Source organism: Cynoglossus semilaevis, chromosome 15 (genome assembly GCF_000523025.1).
Source record: "Cynoglossus semilaevis isolate Cse_v1.0 chromosome 15, Cse_v1.0, whole genome shotgun sequence".
NCBI classification, from domain to species: domain Eukaryota; kingdom Metazoa; phylum Chordata; class Actinopteri; order Pleuronectiformes; family Cynoglossidae; genus Cynoglossus; species Cynoglossus semilaevis.
Window position 1 is genome coordinate 12,456,760 of NC_024321.1, and position 18,309 is coordinate 12,475,068.

At 38.2% G+C, this 18,309-nt stretch overlaps 4 protein-coding genes across 10 annotated transcripts in view; 2 read left to right on the forward strand and 2 right to left on the reverse strand.

Annotated features, from left to right (window-relative positions):
* The window catches only part of b4galt7 (xylosylprotein beta 1,4-galactosyltransferase, polypeptide 7 (galactosyltransferase I)), a 59,619-nt gene extending 50,334 nt beyond the window's left edge, over nucleotides 1-9,285 (reverse strand). For 3 of the 6 annotated variants that reach the window (XR_003051921.1, XR_003051920.1, XM_025063018.1), the window contains exons 1-5: nucleotides 8,653-9,285; nucleotides 7,069-7,416; nucleotides 6,683-6,908; nucleotides 6,259-6,342; nucleotides 5,846-5,950 (exon numbers count right to left, since the gene is read on the reverse strand). Coding sequence is in view for 4 of the 6 variants with exons in the window: in XM_025063018.1 (XP_024918786.1) it covers nucleotides 5,846-5,950; nucleotides 6,259-6,342; nucleotides 6,683-6,908; nucleotides 7,069-7,416; nucleotides 8,653-8,705 (816 nt within the window). In the remaining 2 variants the exon portion in view is untranslated. The other 3 variants (XM_008327206.3, XM_008327207.3, XM_008327208.3) reach the window with 3 other exon arrangements.
* Nucleotides 9,286-10,949: 1,664 nt separating this feature from the next.
* Nucleotides 10,950-14,789, reverse strand: tmed9 (transmembrane p24 trafficking protein 9). The gene is made up of 5 exons (XM_008327210.3): nucleotides 14,597-14,789; nucleotides 13,665-13,765; nucleotides 13,452-13,577; nucleotides 12,852-12,998; nucleotides 10,950-12,312 (listed from the first exon to the last, which is right to left on the reverse strand). Exons 1-5 carry the CDS (start codon nucleotides 14,733-14,735, stop codon nucleotides 12,163-12,165), a joined length of 663 nt encoding a protein of 220 aa, XP_008325432.1. The 5' UTR covers nucleotides 14,736-14,789; the 3' UTR covers nucleotides 10,950-12,162.
* Nucleotides 14,790-14,910: 121 nt separating this feature from the next.
* Nucleotides 14,911-16,712, forward strand: tmem216 (transmembrane protein 216). 2 transcript variants are annotated; one of them, XM_008327211.3, is made up of 6 exons: nucleotides 14,911-15,120; nucleotides 15,549-15,579; nucleotides 15,707-15,800; nucleotides 15,882-15,974; nucleotides 16,110-16,311; nucleotides 16,392-16,712. In XM_008327211.3, the coding sequence occupies exons 1-6, from the start codon at nucleotides 15,098-15,100 to the stop codon at nucleotides 16,405-16,407; spliced, it is 459 nt and encodes a 152-aa protein (XP_008325433.1). In that variant the 5' UTR covers nucleotides 14,911-15,097; the 3' UTR covers nucleotides 16,408-16,712. The 2 variants fall into 2 exon arrangements, with proteins under 2 accessions (XP_008325433.1, XP_008325434.1); XM_008327212.3 differs by having other exon boundaries at nucleotides 15,566-15,579.
* Nucleotides 16,713-16,961: 249 nt separating this feature from the next.
* Nucleotides 16,962-18,309, forward strand: part of LOC103391083 (centrosomal protein of 290 kDa-like) — a 4,680-nt gene continuing 3,332 nt past the window's right edge. Inside the window, exon 1 of the mRNA XM_017039170.2 lies at nucleotides 16,962-18,303. Coding sequence (XP_016894659.1) covers nucleotides 17,191-18,303 — 1,113 coding nt within the window. The 5' untranslated portion in view covers nucleotides 16,962-17,190. The remainder of the gene's footprint in view (nucleotides 18,304-18,309) is intronic.

An 18,309-nucleotide genomic window follows, 5' to 3' on the forward strand; every position in this document is an offset into this window, starting at 1 on the left:
GTTCCTTCATGTTTCTTTTAACCACACATGATAATACAATAATAAAATCTTCAGATTTTCAAATAAAAGCAAGTAACAACTACAACAGAAAAGAATCTGCCCCAGTGTCTCCTTGCCATCAGCACCATACTATCAGAACAGTTATACAAAGCTAAACTTCTGTACTTCTGTTACTGTAGCCTCCATGTTCCACAGCCTCATGCAAACAGAATGTGATAAAAACTGTCCTCCTGTGAACATCTGTCCAGTTTCTCACTGTGACCTAACTGTGACACAAAGGAGACCTGACATTGGTTCTGTCTGTTCTGACACCGTAAAGTGACAGATGACAGTGTTGTGATTTCGTCTGGTCCCTCTGCGTTTTATTAGCCGCGCAGTGAACACAAAGACAGGAGCGCTCATCCTTCCAGTTTATCTTATTTTTTTATCGTAATTGCTCCATAATAGAAACATAATCCCCCACATTCATTAACAAAGCTTGAAAATGAAGTGTTGGCACCACATGCGCTCAGGAGCTCTGCACCTCTATAAACACATGCCTAAGACTTATTACTATACAATTTCCATTATCTTACAAGATGACTGCAGAGATAAAGAATTATAATTACCGAGTGGGGAATTAAAGAATTAGCAGACAGCTACAGGGAAGGAGCGCTGCTGTCGTCTATTTGTGGTTAGCACATAGGTGAGTTTTTTTCTTTTCTGTCACCCATTGCAGTCACCTCCAACAAAAGGTGAAAATTGCACCCAGGGGGAAACAGGTTTGAGGGGGGTTAAGGTGTAGATCCACCCCCCATTCCTGTCTTTGTCTCTGGCTGTTCCTAAAAAGAGACAAAAACTGTTTAGAGAGATTTTTTCTGAAAGAAAAAAAAAAACAAAACAAAAAAAACAGCGGTTGGGAAGTCTGCAGTAGGGCCTCTGGGGTCTCACAAACTGTTAATATAACAAGTATTACAGATTACTGCAGATGTTTTGTTAATACAATAATAATTAATATACAGTACCAGAGAAGACAACACACAACAGTAGTATGAATTCAGGTGAATGCATCCAAGATGGTGACTAAAGGCTTGTACTGCCGACGTGAACTTAATGACTTACTGCAGCGTGGGGCTGGTGTGTTCTACTTATGTCACTGCTGTGGTGCAAAAACTACTTAATCAGTGGTTTCCATCTTCAGCTTTGTTGGCACTTTTCTTGAAATCATCAATCTTATCTTACAAAATGGGACACAGCATTAGGACAACTGCAAGTATGATTCTTCTACTGATTCTGATTCTACTTTGTACAGTAGTTGGTCACTACTACACAGTACTGAATATTTTTTAAAAATTATTATTTACCAGTACTTTGCAATCTACTGATAGAACACAATCTACTTTTTGGGCACCACTGTTCTACTGTATTAGTACAGTTTAAATTTTTTTTTTGCATCTACAATGATACTGGTCACAAATTCTATTAACACATTTTAACAGCTTCCATCACACTTCCTTAAGAGTGTGTGTTTAAAAGTTTAGAAACAGAGGATACCAGCCATACAAGTAAGGAGAGCGGCTTCTCCTATATGTAAACAAAAAACATAGAAGACAATAGAGGTGTCTTTTCTTGTGTAAGTAAAGGCAGCCTTAGTTTCTGGATATGGAATCTTTGTCAATTAATGTCACAACACGTTACACGTCCTTCAAATCCACCCTTTATCCTTTTCAGGAGGCTCAGTTGTGTTATTTCTTTTACACAGAACCACAAAAATGTTGCCGTTCAAGTCGTCTATGTCCATGTTTAGCTGGTGAGAGAGGACCATGAAGAGCTTTCATTAGCAGATCCACAGCAGCTCATTAGGAGCAGCAGGATGACAGGCTAACCACCAGTAACCGGCTGCTGTTTTAACCTGCTAATGGCTGACCTAACCTCTGATCCATCACTCTGTCTGCATTCACCTGTGTTTACCTGCATTCCTACCAGCGCTGAGTCACACCTGCATGTTAAAGTCACTCCAACAACACACGAAGCACAGAGCCAGCATGTGACATACAAGCATTAGGCTAAAGGATGGGGAGAAGATGTAGCCGCTCTACTGCATTTAACCTATTTGTGACTCCCCAAAACTCGACCCGCAGGAGCAGTGGGCTGCATTTTACTGTGCCTGAGATGCAGTCGTTTTTTGTGATTCCTCAACATGCCACAGTCCTGCCAGGCATGGGATTTAAACTGGCAACTTTAAACACCTTTCCTCTATCCAAATGTCAAACCAAACTGCTTGAATCCAGCACACTGCTCTGCCCTAACGTCTGCAGAATTGCCAGAAAAAAAAGAACAAAAGAAAATAGATTTAATTTGCTTTTTGTCTACCTGCCATACCGCAGGAGATACACAAGATGCTAATTTTTACAATGTAATGTGTTTAAAAATTAATCTTTTTGCTGTGCTGCCAGAAGTTTCACATATTTTCCTAGGTAAAAGAAAACAGTGACATTATGCTGTTTCATTAGCAAGAAGCTGAAAATTAAGTGTGACATTTAAATTTGATTTATGTAAAAAAAAGAAAAAAAGAAACCACTATCTGATAATGACAGATAACTCAGACACAGTACCTTCAGACACACAGGGTGTAGTGCTAATTACTACACTGGCTGATTGAATGTTTTACTTATGATTTCCATTGTTTGTTTGAGAAGCAAAGAGAGTGAATGTGGTCATTACATGAAATTACATTTCATCCAAATGCTTGTTCAGGGGCCTCGAGTTGCAGTCCTCTGCCGACCACTATCATTTATGCTTCTTTAGTCTTTATATAAAATTAAAAAACAAAAAACTGTACCAGCAGTGGTAGAAAAAAAATGCCTAGTAGGAAGAAATGTAAGAATCAGTCTTGTATTCTGATATCAAACAGGGGCATCATGTCAAAAAACGATCCGATCTACTGGTGTGCCATAAACCAGGTGTTCACTGTCACTCTAACGGAGAGATGGGTGGGTCAATCAGTGTTCAGCTTAAAGCCAAGCATCTGTGTATATTTCCAGCTGAAACAACACTTTTAATTTTTTTCATCCACTCACACCAGTATGATGAATGACATTTAAATTTGTGAAAATAAAACAACCAAAACTTCTACAAAATCTCATACCACCTGTTGAAGACCTCTGCCACGAACAGAAGAAGCCAGAGAAGTTTGTTGAATAAGATTTATATAAATACTAAATATTGTTAAAGTACATGGCACCTTGGTCTGTACATATACATAATCTAGCCTACAGCACCCCCTGGAGTCCGACCAGCGCAGAACAACTGCAGAGGAGAATACAGCGTCAGCAGCTTTTTTTGAATAAAATAATTTAAAAGTAATACCGTATTTACTGAGAAAACAAACAGATTCAGTAACATTTACGTCAAATGACAGCAAAGAAAAAAAGAAACCCTCACCGCAAACACACCAAGAGGCAGAAACACATGCTTTTATGTTCTTCAATGTTAAAACTGTAATGCTGTTGTATCTTTCTTTCCAATACGCAACAATAATTAGATCTTGTGTAACATCAATTATTTAATCCGTTTTAAACTGTCCTTAAACTGAAAATTTGCAAACACAAACAGCAGGATTAGCATAGGTTAGCCAAGCCTCAGGGACTTTACTTATTGTTGATAATTAAATCTTTAGTGATGTGTACTGAAATTTCATGGATGTAAGGTAAAAAATGTAGATGTCAATGTGGGACATATATTAATTTTACTGCTGTTGGGGCATATACAGCTCCACATACCAGTGGCTGTTCCAGGCTGTAGTAAAAATGGTAATTTTCTGTTTAGTAGAAAATGGCCATTCTCCATCTTCTACTTTTTCATGTTGGAAATGTTTTGATACAGAACAAAAACTGCATTGTTATAAGAAAGTCTGTATAAAGGCATCAGGGATGAACAGCAGTTTCCATCATAATAAAGCCACAAACACTTCTACTGAGCCAGACTTAAAAAAACTTGACAATATCACTGTTATTAGACAGCATACACTGCATCCTACTGCCCCCTAGTGCTTTTATGGTAATAGAACAAAAGTGTTACTGGATTTATTTAACTGGATTTATTTAAGCTCAACATGATGTTACTCATCTTTGTTGGGTTTTTGCTTGAACATCCTGCTAAAAAAAACATATTTTTGGACATACACTACACATCTACGAACACTGAATTCCACAAAGCTGACCTGTGCTTTTTGGTTGAAATTCTTTTTAAGGAACCAGACCTTGTCCCGTACCATTAAACTCTCAGTCCTTACAACTGTCAGCAGGGTAATAACACAAACATCCATGATGTATGGTCAAGTATCACTGAAAACAACTTTTTGGCATTTTAAAACAACATTCAGGAAAAAAATACTAACATCCCCCCCCCCCAAAAAAAAAGCAATTTCACAGTGTTTTGCGAATTTGGCAGATGAAATTCATATATGGTGAAACAAGAATCGTCGGCTGTCGTCTCTGCTCCTTTTGCACAAACCCGGAGTAGAAATAAAAACTTAAAATTAAAAAAATGGTGTCCATGTCACATCAGCAGGTAACCAAAACATTATTTAAAAAATGACTAAACGTAATAGCGAGGCTCACTTCTTGTATAAGATTCCATGTGTAAATTTCAGGTTTTGGTTTTTTGCTCGAACAAGTAACAGTCTTTCTTGTCCCTGCCTATGAAGTTTGAGGTCAGAAGAGTAGGTTTTTTTCTATCTTCTCCTGATGAATTTAACGTAGTAGAGTTTATTAGAGACACGTCTTTGTGTGAAAGTTTGGTAACTTAGCTCATCAGTTTGACAGGTAAGTTTAATCCACTGTCTGAGTTGGTTCAATCCTCAGGGGAAAATTAAGATCCACAAATCTGTCTGATAAACATGGCAGTTATTAGTGTCAGTACATTCAGTTTGATCCAAACTCTGAAACCTGGACTGAACAAAATGTTCTGCAGCCAACAAAACCACTTCACCAAAGGGATTTCCAGTTGCTGATCCATCAAATATGATCTAAGCTTAAATAAAATGATGTCTTGTCAAAGAACAGGACTTTGTTTCCCTGGCAGAGACAAAACTCCACTGCTCTTCTAGACTAAAATACACCAGGGCGTCAGCTCCTGGTCACACTCCAATTTGGTGTTGATGACGGTCAATGGAGCTCCGCTGATGGTCAGCTCCTGCCTGGATTCGACCTGGTAACGAAGATTTGTCAGCCCCCCCTCAGGATCCACTTTGAACTGCTCCTATGATTATGGAGGGATTAAAAGAAGGGGGTGCAGGTGGTGGCGGAGGAGCAGAAGGAGAACGGTCTGAAGTGTATAATTAGGTGCTGATTTCAGATGATTTTTTACTGTTTTTATATGTTATATATTACATATTATAAAAGTTATATTCCAACTACAATTTAAATTATCTTTTTTTAAGTGATGATAATAATAAGACCCTATCAGTATATCTAATTTTATCAATTGATCATTCAATTTACCTTGGAGAAAAGGTGTCTCACAATATGGTCTGTGTACCACCTTTGGTACATTTCAGCATGTTGCAGATTTTTAAAACCTCTTCAGTCTCCACATTCATTTTCATTTTTCATTTATTTTTAAACTTAGCACTTCTCTTATATTATTGCTGTATATTGTTTGACTTTGAACTTGTACTGCTCATACAAGGCTCATATGAAAAGTTCCTTCAAGACTTTTTCCATTACAGTAACCCTGTAGCGCCCCCATTGACTTTTAGAACCATCCTGTTGCCCAGAGCCAGTTTATATTATGAATAAGAAAAAAGAGAAATTGTAAATTGTGAAATTTTTGAGTGTAGGTGAAGCAGGTTTTTTCTGTGTACCTGTTTCTGAGATGCAACTCTCTTCTGGTCACGTTTCCTCCAGGCTGGGTCGTGGATGTGCGTGAAGGTTTTATATCCTGTGGTGATTCCACTCGGTCTAAACAGCTGTGGAAACATATAATACACATATAAGTTTGTTTGCTGTTGACAAATAAAAAAATCTTGAACCTTATTATGGTAAAAAAAAAAACCAAACACACACATTAATAATATGATGAAAAACAACACAAAACAAATTATATGCAATCACCAGATTTTAAAAATAGGACTCAATAATAAAAAAAAGTTTAGGTCTAATATGTAAAATACACATATACATAAATACATATTATCAAAATGTTCTTATATACATTATTATCAAAATGTTCTTATATCAAAAAATAACAATGTGTGATAGTAAATTGTGAATTTACCTGGAGTTCAGCTTTTCTGAGTCGTCTGTAAAACTCATCATCTTCTCTGCCCCAACCCCAAAACCGGTTTGACATTCCGTTACACTGGAAAAACAAACAAATTAATGTATAGAAAAACAAAAAAACGTTCTTCTTTCAATGGGCAACACAGTAAAGTAATCTAATAGCTCCATCTGGTGGACGGGTGCTGTATCAACGGCTAATGGAAAGAACCACCTCTATGTCAAGATAGCAAATGTAAACTTTCAAACAGGAAATTATACAAAAACGTCTTGTGCATGGTCAAAACCAGAGTTGGCAAAAATATAACTTTTTAAGAAGGTTAACCTATAGCCAAGGTGACTCTAGGCTTGGTTGACTGTTTTGTCATTTCTTGTTTCGTGTACAGACACAAATACTAATGAGAACGTGATCCACTCTGTACCATGAAGTAATGCTTCTTGGTGAGCAGCAGGATTCCTCCCACGTAGGTTTTGTAGTGGTAGAGAGGATGCAGCTCAGGCGAGGCCACGTGAAACGGACCGTCTTCTGGGAAACCATAGTCCAGAGCCTCGTTCATTGGCAGCAGGTCCACATCATGCATGGCCAGGTAGTCTGTGTCATTACCACTCTCCAGGTAACCAACGTTAATGAGAGACGCTCGATTGAACCTGAAACAATTCAAAGTGATTTATCGCAAATTTCTCTTGAGCATTGAATTGATTTAATTTTTTTAAATAAAAAATGTGGATTTGGACAAACAGCACAGTTGACATGCACAGACATCTCCATCATAAATCTCAAAAAACAAATGCTGTACAATTGCCTCACCTGTAGTGATCCACCTGGTTGATAACAAAGATCTTGTGGCGGATCTTCTTTTTGTTGAGGAATGTGTGCATAAAGGGGACAAACACCAGCAGCTCTTCAAAGCGCTCTCTGAAGGGGATGATGAGGGCCAGTTTGTGAGGCCCCCAGGTAGAGTCGTCTATTGCAGACAACTGACTGTCAGAGAGGCAGGGGGGCGGAGGGGGCTGCTGTTGGGAGAGGGGTCTCTCGTTGTGTGCCACTGCAGAAAAGTCACCTGAACAGCTGAGCTGCAGCCACAGCAGTGAGACCAGCACCAACACCATGCAGAGGCCAAATAGCTTGTAGACTGTACATTTACCAGACAGGAACCTGAGAACATGCACACACACAAACATGGCACCATTTAGATAAGGAATATAGACAAACTTTAATAGACTAACACACCTTAGCATTCAAAGCAGCATTTCCACTCAACGTAAGTACGTAAGTAAAGAGCAGATCGTCTGCTCTCTCAATGTGACACCATCATACAAAAACACAAAGCAAACAATGACGGACAAAAAATTCCATACATTAATTCATTGCATCAGTGAACATCACAACTTCACAGCTGGTATTTAAAATGTACCAAATACTACTACATTAGCTGGAGGATTTAAACATGAGCAAACAGCATTCAGGTTAGTGATTGAAAACACACTGGGCAACAAAAGGCTGATTCCCAAACTGTGCCAGAGAGTTCCCTGCTCAAATGACTATGTGGAACACAGAGAGGAATGATGGGAAATGTGGCTTTTGTGTGACATTGTAGAGGCCTGTGGTGCCAGGATCAGGTGGCACAAAGTTAACTGGGTGACACAGAGCCAGCCAAGGGAACCATCAGAGTTCTTGTATCAATTATATTTGATCAATGCTAGTCAAGTTAACTGAGAAAAAGAAAAAAAGTTGAAAGAGAAAATAAATAAATAGTTGAAAGAGAATCGACCACAAATTGTGTGTGGAGATAAAGTGGAGGTTAAAGTAAAAAAGGCAATAAAGGACATTACTATCAGCTGTCATACATAAAAAGGACTTGCAGGGATCAAAGAAAAAGAGAACATAATTGAGAAAACAGAAGTGGAATAGGTATAAAGACAGATAATAAAGCAGACTACAAATATAACGGAGAGGGTTTGATGTGGACATCGACGTGTGGACATCTAAGGCTAAGGCATAAAATGAGGACAATACTGAATATACTTTTTAATTATTATACTTAAAATAATAGGATAGGATAGAATATGTAATGAGAGCCAATATTTGTTTTTAATTAGTAGGAGGGAAACGATACAGTGACTTATTTTCTCCTTCCTGGTATTCATTACTGCAATTTATTGTATTTTATTTTAGTAGTAATTTTATTTTAAATTAGTACTATGGTGACAGTATAATGTTCCCTGGCCACAGATTGGGAAACAAGGACAGGAAACACATATTTACTCACTTCTTCCCTTCTCCATGCGGAACCTTACAGAAGTCACTCCAAAGCCAAAGGAAAGATTACATTTTTTGTTTGTTTTCCTTTCCTTGTGTGTCATGAGAGTATTATAAGGAATCAAACCTCACCTACGCTCCTCTTTAAAGTAGAGGACGGGCTTTCTCCTCGATGAATACATCATCTTTCCCGATTTCACCAAGACTGGATTTTAACAGATGTCACCACCAAGCAGAAGTGTAGCCAGGCTTGCGGTGCTCCTTAACGGTGTACGGAGGAGACTGAGCCCCGTGGCTATTTCCTGTGGTTTTCAGAGCACCATGATGTCAGTGAACAAGCCGACCTCCGCCGATACTCCAAATCAACTCTCTCGGAAAGGAGTGGATCAGTTTTTAAGCCTCTTAACATTTGCCCGGTTGAATTTCTTTTAAATTTAAGATGTTTTCGCCGGAATACATGACTCCCTTAGCGTATTAGCGACCAGCCACTTAACATTAACTGTCCACGTAGCATGTAGCGGTACACACAGTCGCTGCGGCTTCACATTAGGACATTTTTGGCTATTACTTCCTATATTTTTCTAATATGAAAGTGTATCTTAAGTATTTTAAGCATTCAAATACGCATTAACACAACGTCACTGCGTAGCCGACAACGAGGAGTATAACTGTTGACTCAATTACAAAAAGAAAAAAATCCCGAACACAAGCGCCGACTGTGTTGCGGTACAACTCGAAAATGATTCCGTAGACGAACAACAACTACAGTAATGAGGGTTCCTATTAAGTTTTTAATTAAAAAAACAGTAGCCATTTTATTGAAAACATTTACGTGACATTAAATTCGCACACACAGGGATAGTGGAGTGGAAAAATATTTTCCTAGAAAATATTAACGAATTAAATTATTTATTTAGTTATTTTAGGATTCGTTGAAAACACTGCCAGAACTCACCAGACAGTCATAAAGTACAACATTTTGGATAGATGGGGAAAAAACACAAGATTTTTAAAGGAAATTCCAAATGCTCTTGCTGCTTTGAATTCCACAGGTAACGTCTTTATAGTCATGAGACAACATTCTAAATTATATCTGTATTTCTTTGTGTTTTTTGTATGATTTGTAATCATTTATATAACTGGGAGAATTTTACCAACACCTCTGGCAGCAAATTAACTATTAAACAAATTAACAACAGCCGCTGATTCTAACCTGACCTCCAAGGCTCCACAACATGTATGTGGCTTTGATGTCTTCTATAATGACTTTAATGCTTTATTCCTCTGCTCCTGTGAAAAATGAAGGACACTAAATAGGTTTAGAAACTCCTGTAAGACTACAGTCTTTCTCACTCTGATAGACTGCAGTCACTGACTGGACACTATTGCAATCCAAAAGAGACCCTCACATATGGTCATCATTTAAGATGACCATGCAAAATCAACTGCATCATCTGTCCAATGAAATCTGTGCTCAGCATAAAAATGGTGACTCAGTCATCAGAGTTGCAGAAGTGGAATTTAAAATCCACAAGAACATTCTCGGTCGCTGCAGTCCATATTTCATGGCCGTATTTTACTATGACTGCACGGCGGACAATGTTTTTACCATCTGTGGCTTGTCTCCAGAAATAATGGACTGTATTATCCATTTTGAGTACACTGGGATTGTTGTTGTGACAGAGGACAATGTTGAGGCATTAATAATGGCAGCAGACATGTTCAATGTGGAGGATATAGTAAAGATATGTGGTTATTTTCTCTGTAAGAACCTTGGGCCGGAAAACTGCATCGGCATTTGGCAATTAGCAATTGCCTGCCTTCACTATGAGTTGCAGTGCACAGCATGGAGCTACATTGTTGATTATTTTGAGGACGTTGTGCCCTGTGAAGATTTATTACAGCTCACAGTGCAGGAGCATTCCAAAACACTCACAGCAGAGACGACGTCAACCTAACAAGAGAGAGCACTGTGTTTGAGGCCATACTTCATTGGATTGACCACAAACCACAGGAGAGAAAAAGACACATGAAGGAGCTCTTTTCTAAGTTTCGAGTGGCCTTGACAGGTATTGAGTACATCAATGTCCATGTAAAGACCAATGAGCTGGTGATGAAGAATGTCGAGTGCCAACAAATGGTAAGCGATGCCCTTCAACTTCTATGCTACATGAGACGAGAACAATCCCGTGCACAAGCCAAAGTGATACACTGATTATAGCAGTGCAACAACAAAGCAACAATATGGATGTCAGTAATTAGACAACTCTTTATCTTAACATTAAATGTGACAGATCAAACAAGACAACATTCATACACTGACAAAATATTTAAATGTTTGGCACAGACTATTTAGATATATTTAATATGCAACAACCATGATTGTGATATTAAGAAATACCCTGTAGTGACTAAAAGAAAAAAAAATCTTTAGACCAAAGTGGCAAACTTTATTTCAAGTGCAACCTTTCTTACAGATTTCATAAGATAAGAATCTCTCTCTATAAACTGAAGCTCCTTGGAGGTAAAACCTTCACCAACGATCCAGGGGAAGAAAAGAAAACTTTAAACAAAGAGGAATTATTTTCACAACGGGTTGGGGAAGACCCACAGACATTAAAATAAGAGTGGATAGTGAACTTTACTGCAAAAGAACAGGAAAGTACATTCATTTGCAAGACTGCCAAAAAAGTTTACTCAATTCCAAACAGGAAAAAATACTGCTAAAAGCACTGAGCAGAGACATTGGGTCCACCTTGAACAGACAAAGTTTCTACATAAGGTCAGGTAGGGGAAACAAGACAATAAACAACATCTATTTCACCTTGTATCTGTTATAAAATTACACAAAAATGCATACAATTTAAGTTGCTTACAATTTGTAGTTGCTGAAATAAGCAAAACCCGACTTCTGTTCCAACATCTCTGATGGCCAGTAACACATCAACAGCCAGTAACAAGGAAAAAGGGGCATTTTAATAGTAGTTTATTACTAGTTTTTTGTCAAGACATATGTGACTCATTTTGTAATGAATCACTGGTTTTGAGTAAGTTTTTTTTTTTTTATTTGCCTTGATGATTTGTAGAAAAAGGAGCTCAGTTTTTTCCCCTGTAGGACTTAGTTCTTTAAAAAAAACAAACAAACAAAAAAAAAAAAAACAGTGAATTTTTCACAAGTTTGAAGTGCAGAGCCGAAAACACGACAGTCTTCAGATACGTTGGTGTCATATACTGTACGTCTGCCTCGGAAAATGTTTAACTTCTCTGCAAACAGCAGAACATCAAACTAGAGCCAGTGTTTTTTTGTACTGCAGGGTCAGAAGGGATGGAAGATTTAACACACTGTAACTTTTAACCCTTGCTCTTTGGATAAAAATGACAGCTCGACTTCCCTCCTGTTGACGAGAGCTGCTTGTTTCAAACCAGGTGTGTGTGGAAAAAACAATAAAACAAACATAAAACAACACACACAACATTCATTATAATTATCCTGATGACGACAATGTTTTCAAGCCAAAAGAGTGCAGCTGGGCTTTTCCGCATCACATCTTTCTCCGACAGCAGCTGATGAGTACTGCATTCATCAGTAGAAACCACACACATACACACAGACATTCACTTGGACATGCACACATGCACACATTACACCAGCTTCTTTGCCTCGAAGAAGCTCTTGAGATGTCTCATTTGCCAGATGCCGATGGCCACCAGGATGAGAGTTTGAACGATGGACCACCAGAGGACGCGCTGGTTTGTGCTTTCACTAGTCTGACGGAAACGCTCCTCGCGGTACTGAAACGACACAGACAGCAGGAGATGTTCAGTGAGAGTTGTAATGAAATTTAGATAACACATTTTTGTTAAAAAACTGTGGTGAGGTGTTTTAGCCAGGGCAGGAAAAATAAAGAAATTGTGTAGGAAAAAAATACAATGCCTTCACATAATCATATTTTTGACTATTGTTATTTAAAGATTTTTTTTTTTTTGAATTGTGACTTAAAGGAACAAAAAACTTTAAAGACTATTATAGGGACTCGAAAGCAAATTTGCACTTCATGGTTGACAAATTATGTAAAAAAAACCAAAACATTTATTGTACAAATTAGTTCAGAAGAACAAAAACAGACCATTACAGAAACAGTGCTATTCACACTTTAAATGTTACTGATCTCACAATGGGGATGGTTTATGCAATGCTGCTACTTATTTTGTAAGTTTGTTTCTGAACTACTGACTGTGTGCAGCTGTTACCTGAATGCTCATATGCCACACATTTTTAATGCATCAGTATAAAAACAGATGTGTTTTGTGTCAATGTTTATCTCACTGACCCTCTGGTAGTTCTGCTCCTTCTGGATCTGATCAACCTGCTCTACCAGCTGTCGCACTCTCAGTTGCAGCTCTGTCAGCTTATCTTTGGCAGCAATCTCAGCATAGTTGTTGGCGTGTTCTCCCACCTGAATATCCAAATGAACCCTCTGCAACAGAACAACAGCTTCAAATTTAGGAACAAGAGAAGGAACAAGCTATAGGGCTGCAACACAGCCACATACAGTTTATGTCTGTTTGCAAGTCATTACTGTGTTAAAAACACAGACAGAATTTTAGCAGTAAAAATAAAATAAATTGCATTTGAAGAGTATGTTAAATTAACAGTACTGTGTACTACAGAAGCTAAACTAATAATTATAATAAAAATTAAAAGACATTAAACATCACAAAAATAATCGCTTTTCCCACAATTTATATACATATACCCAAGGTACATTAAACATCACAAAAATAATCGCCACAATTTATATACATATACCCAAGGTAGTCGACAAGACACTTTAAACGACAATCCTACAAAATACACAATGATTTTACCAACAACATTTTATTTAACATCTTCACATATTAATGTCAAATATGTGCAGAGAAAAACACACCAGCATGCCGCCTGCAAAGAGGGAAAACTTAGAGGAGTTGGAGTGCAGACAGATCTGATGTTCTCCAGGTGTGTGTGAGGTGAAGGTGAATCTTCCCTCAGAACCATACTGACGTGACAGAATCACCTGTAGGTTAAAAAAAAGGGAAAAGAGTCAACCTTTTCCTTGTGATAACAAATATACAGGTATTAAATGTTTGGTTTTATTTTGTACCTTGTCATCTGGATCTTTGACCTCCACAAACATTCCCAGACCCTGCATGGCGGGCAGATACTCCTGTCGCTGTTTATCATACAATTGAGTTCGGTAGTTTCCTGCAGAGACACAGGAAGTGACGATTTGTTTCAGTTGTACAGGAGTAAGGATTAGGATGCTAGCAGTATTTGTTGACTTTTATCACTCTGTGATGTGGTGCACCTGAGGACGCATGGAAACTGGGGTGTGGTTAGATCAAATACAAGTACATGTACCATAACTTTGTTACAATGAATCAGATTGCAAACAACACAGAAAAAAATAAAAAATATAAAAGTAACAAAATGTAAATTTTTTGGATGGAAGATGATAGTATTATTATTACAAATATATGCTTTTATGCTTACAAAATTCATAGTGGTAAAAAAAGAAAAATTTCAAGCAACAGAAAGAAATAGTAAGGTGTTAAATGACAGCCTACAGTTAAAGAAAAATTGGCAACCTCTTTACAATGACTTGTAGTACTAACATTTGAAAGGCTTAACACTGCACTGCAATATGAATTTTAGTCGTACAATGAGTAAATTCGCTTGCAAAGTTAAACCAAATTGTTATTACTTCCCACGTCTATTTGTTTATATTTGAACAAAGAATTAGTGTTGTAAAATGTTGTATTAGCGTTGACGTCCTCATCGTCTGCCGTTACTTTGCTGTTAAGCTTTACCCGCACCACTGCTACTGTAGTACTTTTATTTCGCGAGACAAACACACTCAAAATGTTTCAACATATGTGTATTTAAATAATACTGTGCATATTGTATTTTAAATATTTTAAAATGGGAAAGAGCTGCTGTTTGACACTTTTTGCTGTTGTTAGCCTGTCAGCTAAAGTTCATGAGCAACTCATCGCTAGCATTAGCCTCTGCGTTGGTGTAACCAGTGACACTCACCGATGATCATAGTCTCGTCCGGGATTTCCTCTATAAAACATTTTTTCTCCGTCTCTCCGATGTGAAAATACAAAGAAGAAACGACGCTGTAAAAGCCGCTCAGAAGAAAAAGCGACAACACACACGGTTGAGCCACCATCTTCCTGCTCTTGACACACCGGGACAGTCCGACTGCGCGTGCGTTGACTTTGCAGTGCCACGTAAACTCTCGACCTGTTGCAGCCAATCAGCAGAGCACTATGGAACGGTGGGAGTTGTAGTTTATAGATGACGTCCTGTATTGCCATTGCTCAGTTTAAAAAAAATGGAAAACACATATTAAATGGAATTAATGCATGTGCATTTTAAGAAATTTAAAAATGACAGTTTGGTGTTTTGTACACCACAAGGGGGAGTCATAGTTTGAAACACAAGATAATTATTTCTGGAGGGCAGTACGTCTAAAAAGTGGTGGTTTTAAGACAGACACTGAAGAAGAAGTACTTCCGGAAAGCTGTTTCCATGGCAATCAAACATGGCGCCAGGTAAGACACTTCAGTAAAAGAAAGAAATGCGCTAATAATTACACACTAACAGATGTCAGTGTTTTTCCAAGTACTGTATTCTAAAGTTTAGACGTTCAAAAACGCAAGAGAATCAATTAAGCTGTTAGCATCGACATCAGCTCAGATATGTCAATGCTAACATGGTAACATCACGAGTGTACTACTGCAGTTATAACTACACGACCACTTCTACTACTACTTACCGTACCTATACGTTACATGCTTATGTTACCACTTTATTTTTAACTAAAATAAAAACATTAAATAAAGGGCTGGTACTTTGGTTTTCATACGTTTAACGAAATGTGCCACACACACTATGCAGTAATACGAAGTGTTTTGCTATTGTCAGTTATTACTGTCAGTTTTATTTTTAATTCCAATAAAGGATCAATGTTTACTTTCAGGTTTTTTTTCTCTGCAGGAAACCAACCGATTGTATCCTTCTGTGAAAGTATTTATTGTTGTTGCTCACCCCCCCCCCCCCCCCCCCGCTTCTCTCCCCATCCTTCTGAAGTAGAACAGTCTTCATCTCTTGTGTGTCCTTGACATTTTGACCCTTCAGCTGTCATCCACTCCTCTGCAACTCCTTTTCTACCTGAACATATGGTATTTTGCAGCTTTTTATCTGGCAGAGATCCTCATGTTTATCTACAAAGGTAAAATGTTATTTCATTCTCACTTGCAAACACGAGATCCTTTTTTTAAATTCTGTTTTTTTTTTAAATTATTTTGTTCAGGCATCATTCTGCCGTACCCTCCAGATAATCTCATCCTGGACGTTGTGCTTCTGGTCATCTTACTGGCTCTAGAGACACTCAGGATATTTTACGGTGTGTAATGTATTTTATCGTCAGTGCTTTTGTGCCACCTGTTGTCTAGAACACAGGTTTTTGGCAAAACTGTTGATATCATTACTGTTGGACAGACAATAAAACCACTGTGTACCTTTGTGTCTATGGTTGCAGGTTGGAAGGGAAACCTTTGTGAGCGATCTCTGGCATTGTGTGCTTCACTTTTCATGCTCTTCCCCTGTGCTGCGCTTGCCGTGTACTACCTGCTACTGCAGACCTTTGTACTGCGGCTGGAATTCATACTTAGTGCTATTCTTCTCTGCTTCTACGGCCTGGAGCTGCTGCTCGGACTCATCTCCTTATCTGCCTTCTCCAGGTGACATAATCTGTTTAAACAGTTACTTGTTATGTGGGAAAATCTGCTTTTCTAAATTTTTTAAAAACTATTTCTTGCAGATCTAAAGTGTACTGAGACCAGCATGAGTTTACCTAATTAACAAACAGGAGAACGAAGGCTCTTCCACACCTAAAGTACATTGTACAAGAAAGTTTTCTTTTTTAAAGCTGTTTCTTTGTAGTGTTTCTTAAGAGTTGTAGATACTAATCTGATTTCTTAAAACAATAATCTTTGTTAAAGACAACAGCCTGTGTTAATAGTAATTTTTTGTTAGTTTTTTTATAAAGTGTAAATATAAATAAAGTATTTTTTGTGTTTCATATACATATTAATGACTAGAAAAGTGTAATAGAGTGAAAATAAAACAATATTTTCAAGGACATGATTTCACAATTTAATGATTTCTACAACTATAACACTAAACTAATAGGATAAAAAAAAGATCTATCCTGGACACGGTCCGGTCCGTCAACTACAAACAACTATCTTTATGTCTAGCCTCCCTCAAAACTTACAAATACATGTGTACATACATGGGTATCCATACAAATGTCTGGCCTATTGTCTGGCTTGGATATGCAGTGACATCATTTCCTGTGACTTTCAAGGGTTCTTGTGACTTTGATGGAATTAAAAAGAAGCAGACTGTGGTGCAGCACAATGGATGCTAACTGCTGTGCAGCACTACTAAGAGAGAAAATGAAGCACCTACCCATTATCATGGGGTCACCATTCAGTGGGTGTATGGAAAGTAAAGACATGTCAGTAATATATGAAAAACCCACTGGGTGGTGGTCTTGCAACATTACAGGTGCCAACTGATGTATCACCAAAAAAGAAACTAGAGTGTTTGTGCAAATGGATGAGGTGTGTGAGGCAGAGACATTACTGATGACAACTGCCCGAAAACACCAAAGAAGAAAAAGAAGCACAAACATCACAACCAGAATGGCACCTGCTGCTCTTGAATGTCAAAAAAGCCAAATGGATGAAGTCTCTGAAACGTTAACTATGACAAAAGATTGGGAGTTGAAGTGTAAAAGTCAAGAGGACCCTGTTATCGAGGCAGAGGAGACCATGTTTGAGTTAAATGACCCGACACTTGCCATTTCCATTGAATGTTTTGATGACACAATGGGAGAATTTGCAAAAGCTGAGAATGAACTCCTTGCCAAATTGAACGCTGAAATTCAAAGAAAGGTTCACTTTCAACAAAGCCATGACGAAAGAGACTCTCAACATGCATGTGTTTACAAATCATGTCTTCAAACATCGGTAGAGGACATGAACGAAATGAACGATGAATACAACGAGATGAAGACCTTTGTACTGCAGACCAATGCCATGATGGACCAGCTCAGGAAAGAGAGGGACCACTTAAAGCACCAGGTCAAGGAACTAACCAATAAAATTCATGGAATGACAGAACAAGATGGAGCAATCATGGCTGCAGTTGATGCAAAGGTGGAGGAGTGGAAGCGAGTTTTCTCTGAGAAGGATGTGGAGATATTAGGGTACAAGCAGGCAATTCAGGAGAAAGACTATCAAATCAGGAAATTAAAAGACCACGCCAAGAGAAAAGACAAAAATGGAGCGTTCACTTCGCGGCACAGAAAGATCGAGGAGCTTAAATCTAAGCTTGAAGCAGCAGAGAGCAGAGCAGCAGTGGCTGACATGGAGTTAAAAGTAGCAGAAGCTCACGTTGTGGAAAAAGACAAGGCACTCCGAGAGATTTCACAGCGTTTGAGACAGTACGAGTCTGGCATTAACGGCCTGGATGCCGCCTGGGCTGAAATTAAAGAGTGTAAAAATCATATTAAGGACATGGCCACTGAAAAAGCATCAAACTTTGTCCTGGAAAAAGAACTGAGACTCTTGCAGACCCACTTTCAGGCCAAAGTAGAAGAACTGTCAAAAGTGAAACAAGATCAGGAGGTGTTGTTGAAAGATATGCTTGAAGCCATATGGGCTAATAAA

What these genes read in the sequence shown, in the direction of transcription:
- tmed9 (XM_008327210.3), bottom strand. Translation starts at nt 14,735, where the DNA reads ATGGTGGCTCAACCGTGTGTGTTGTCGCTTTTTCTTCTGAGCGGCTTT. An exon ending in TCAAAGATCCAGATGACAAG is followed by an intron (nt 13,578 to 13,664) that starts GTACAAAATAAA and finishes TTTAACCTACAG; the next exon opens with GTGATTCTGTCACGTCAGTA. An exon ending in AGGAGCAGAACTACCAGAGG is followed by an intron (nt 12,313 to 12,851) that starts GTCAGTGAGATA and finishes GTGTCGTTTCAG; the next exon opens with TACCGCGAGGAGCGTTTCCG.
- tmem216 (XM_008327211.3), top strand. Translation starts at nt 15,098, where the DNA reads ATGGCAATCAAACATGGCGCCAG. An exon ending in GCAATCAAACATGGCGCCAG is followed by an intron (nt 15,121 to 15,548) that starts GTAAGACACTTC and finishes GTTTACTTTCAG; the next exon opens with GTTTTTTTTCTCTGCAGGAA. An exon ending in CTGCAGGAAACCAACCGATT is followed by an intron (nt 15,580 to 15,706) that starts GTATCCTTCTGT and finishes TTGACCCTTCAG; the next exon opens with CTGTCATCCACTCCTCTGCA.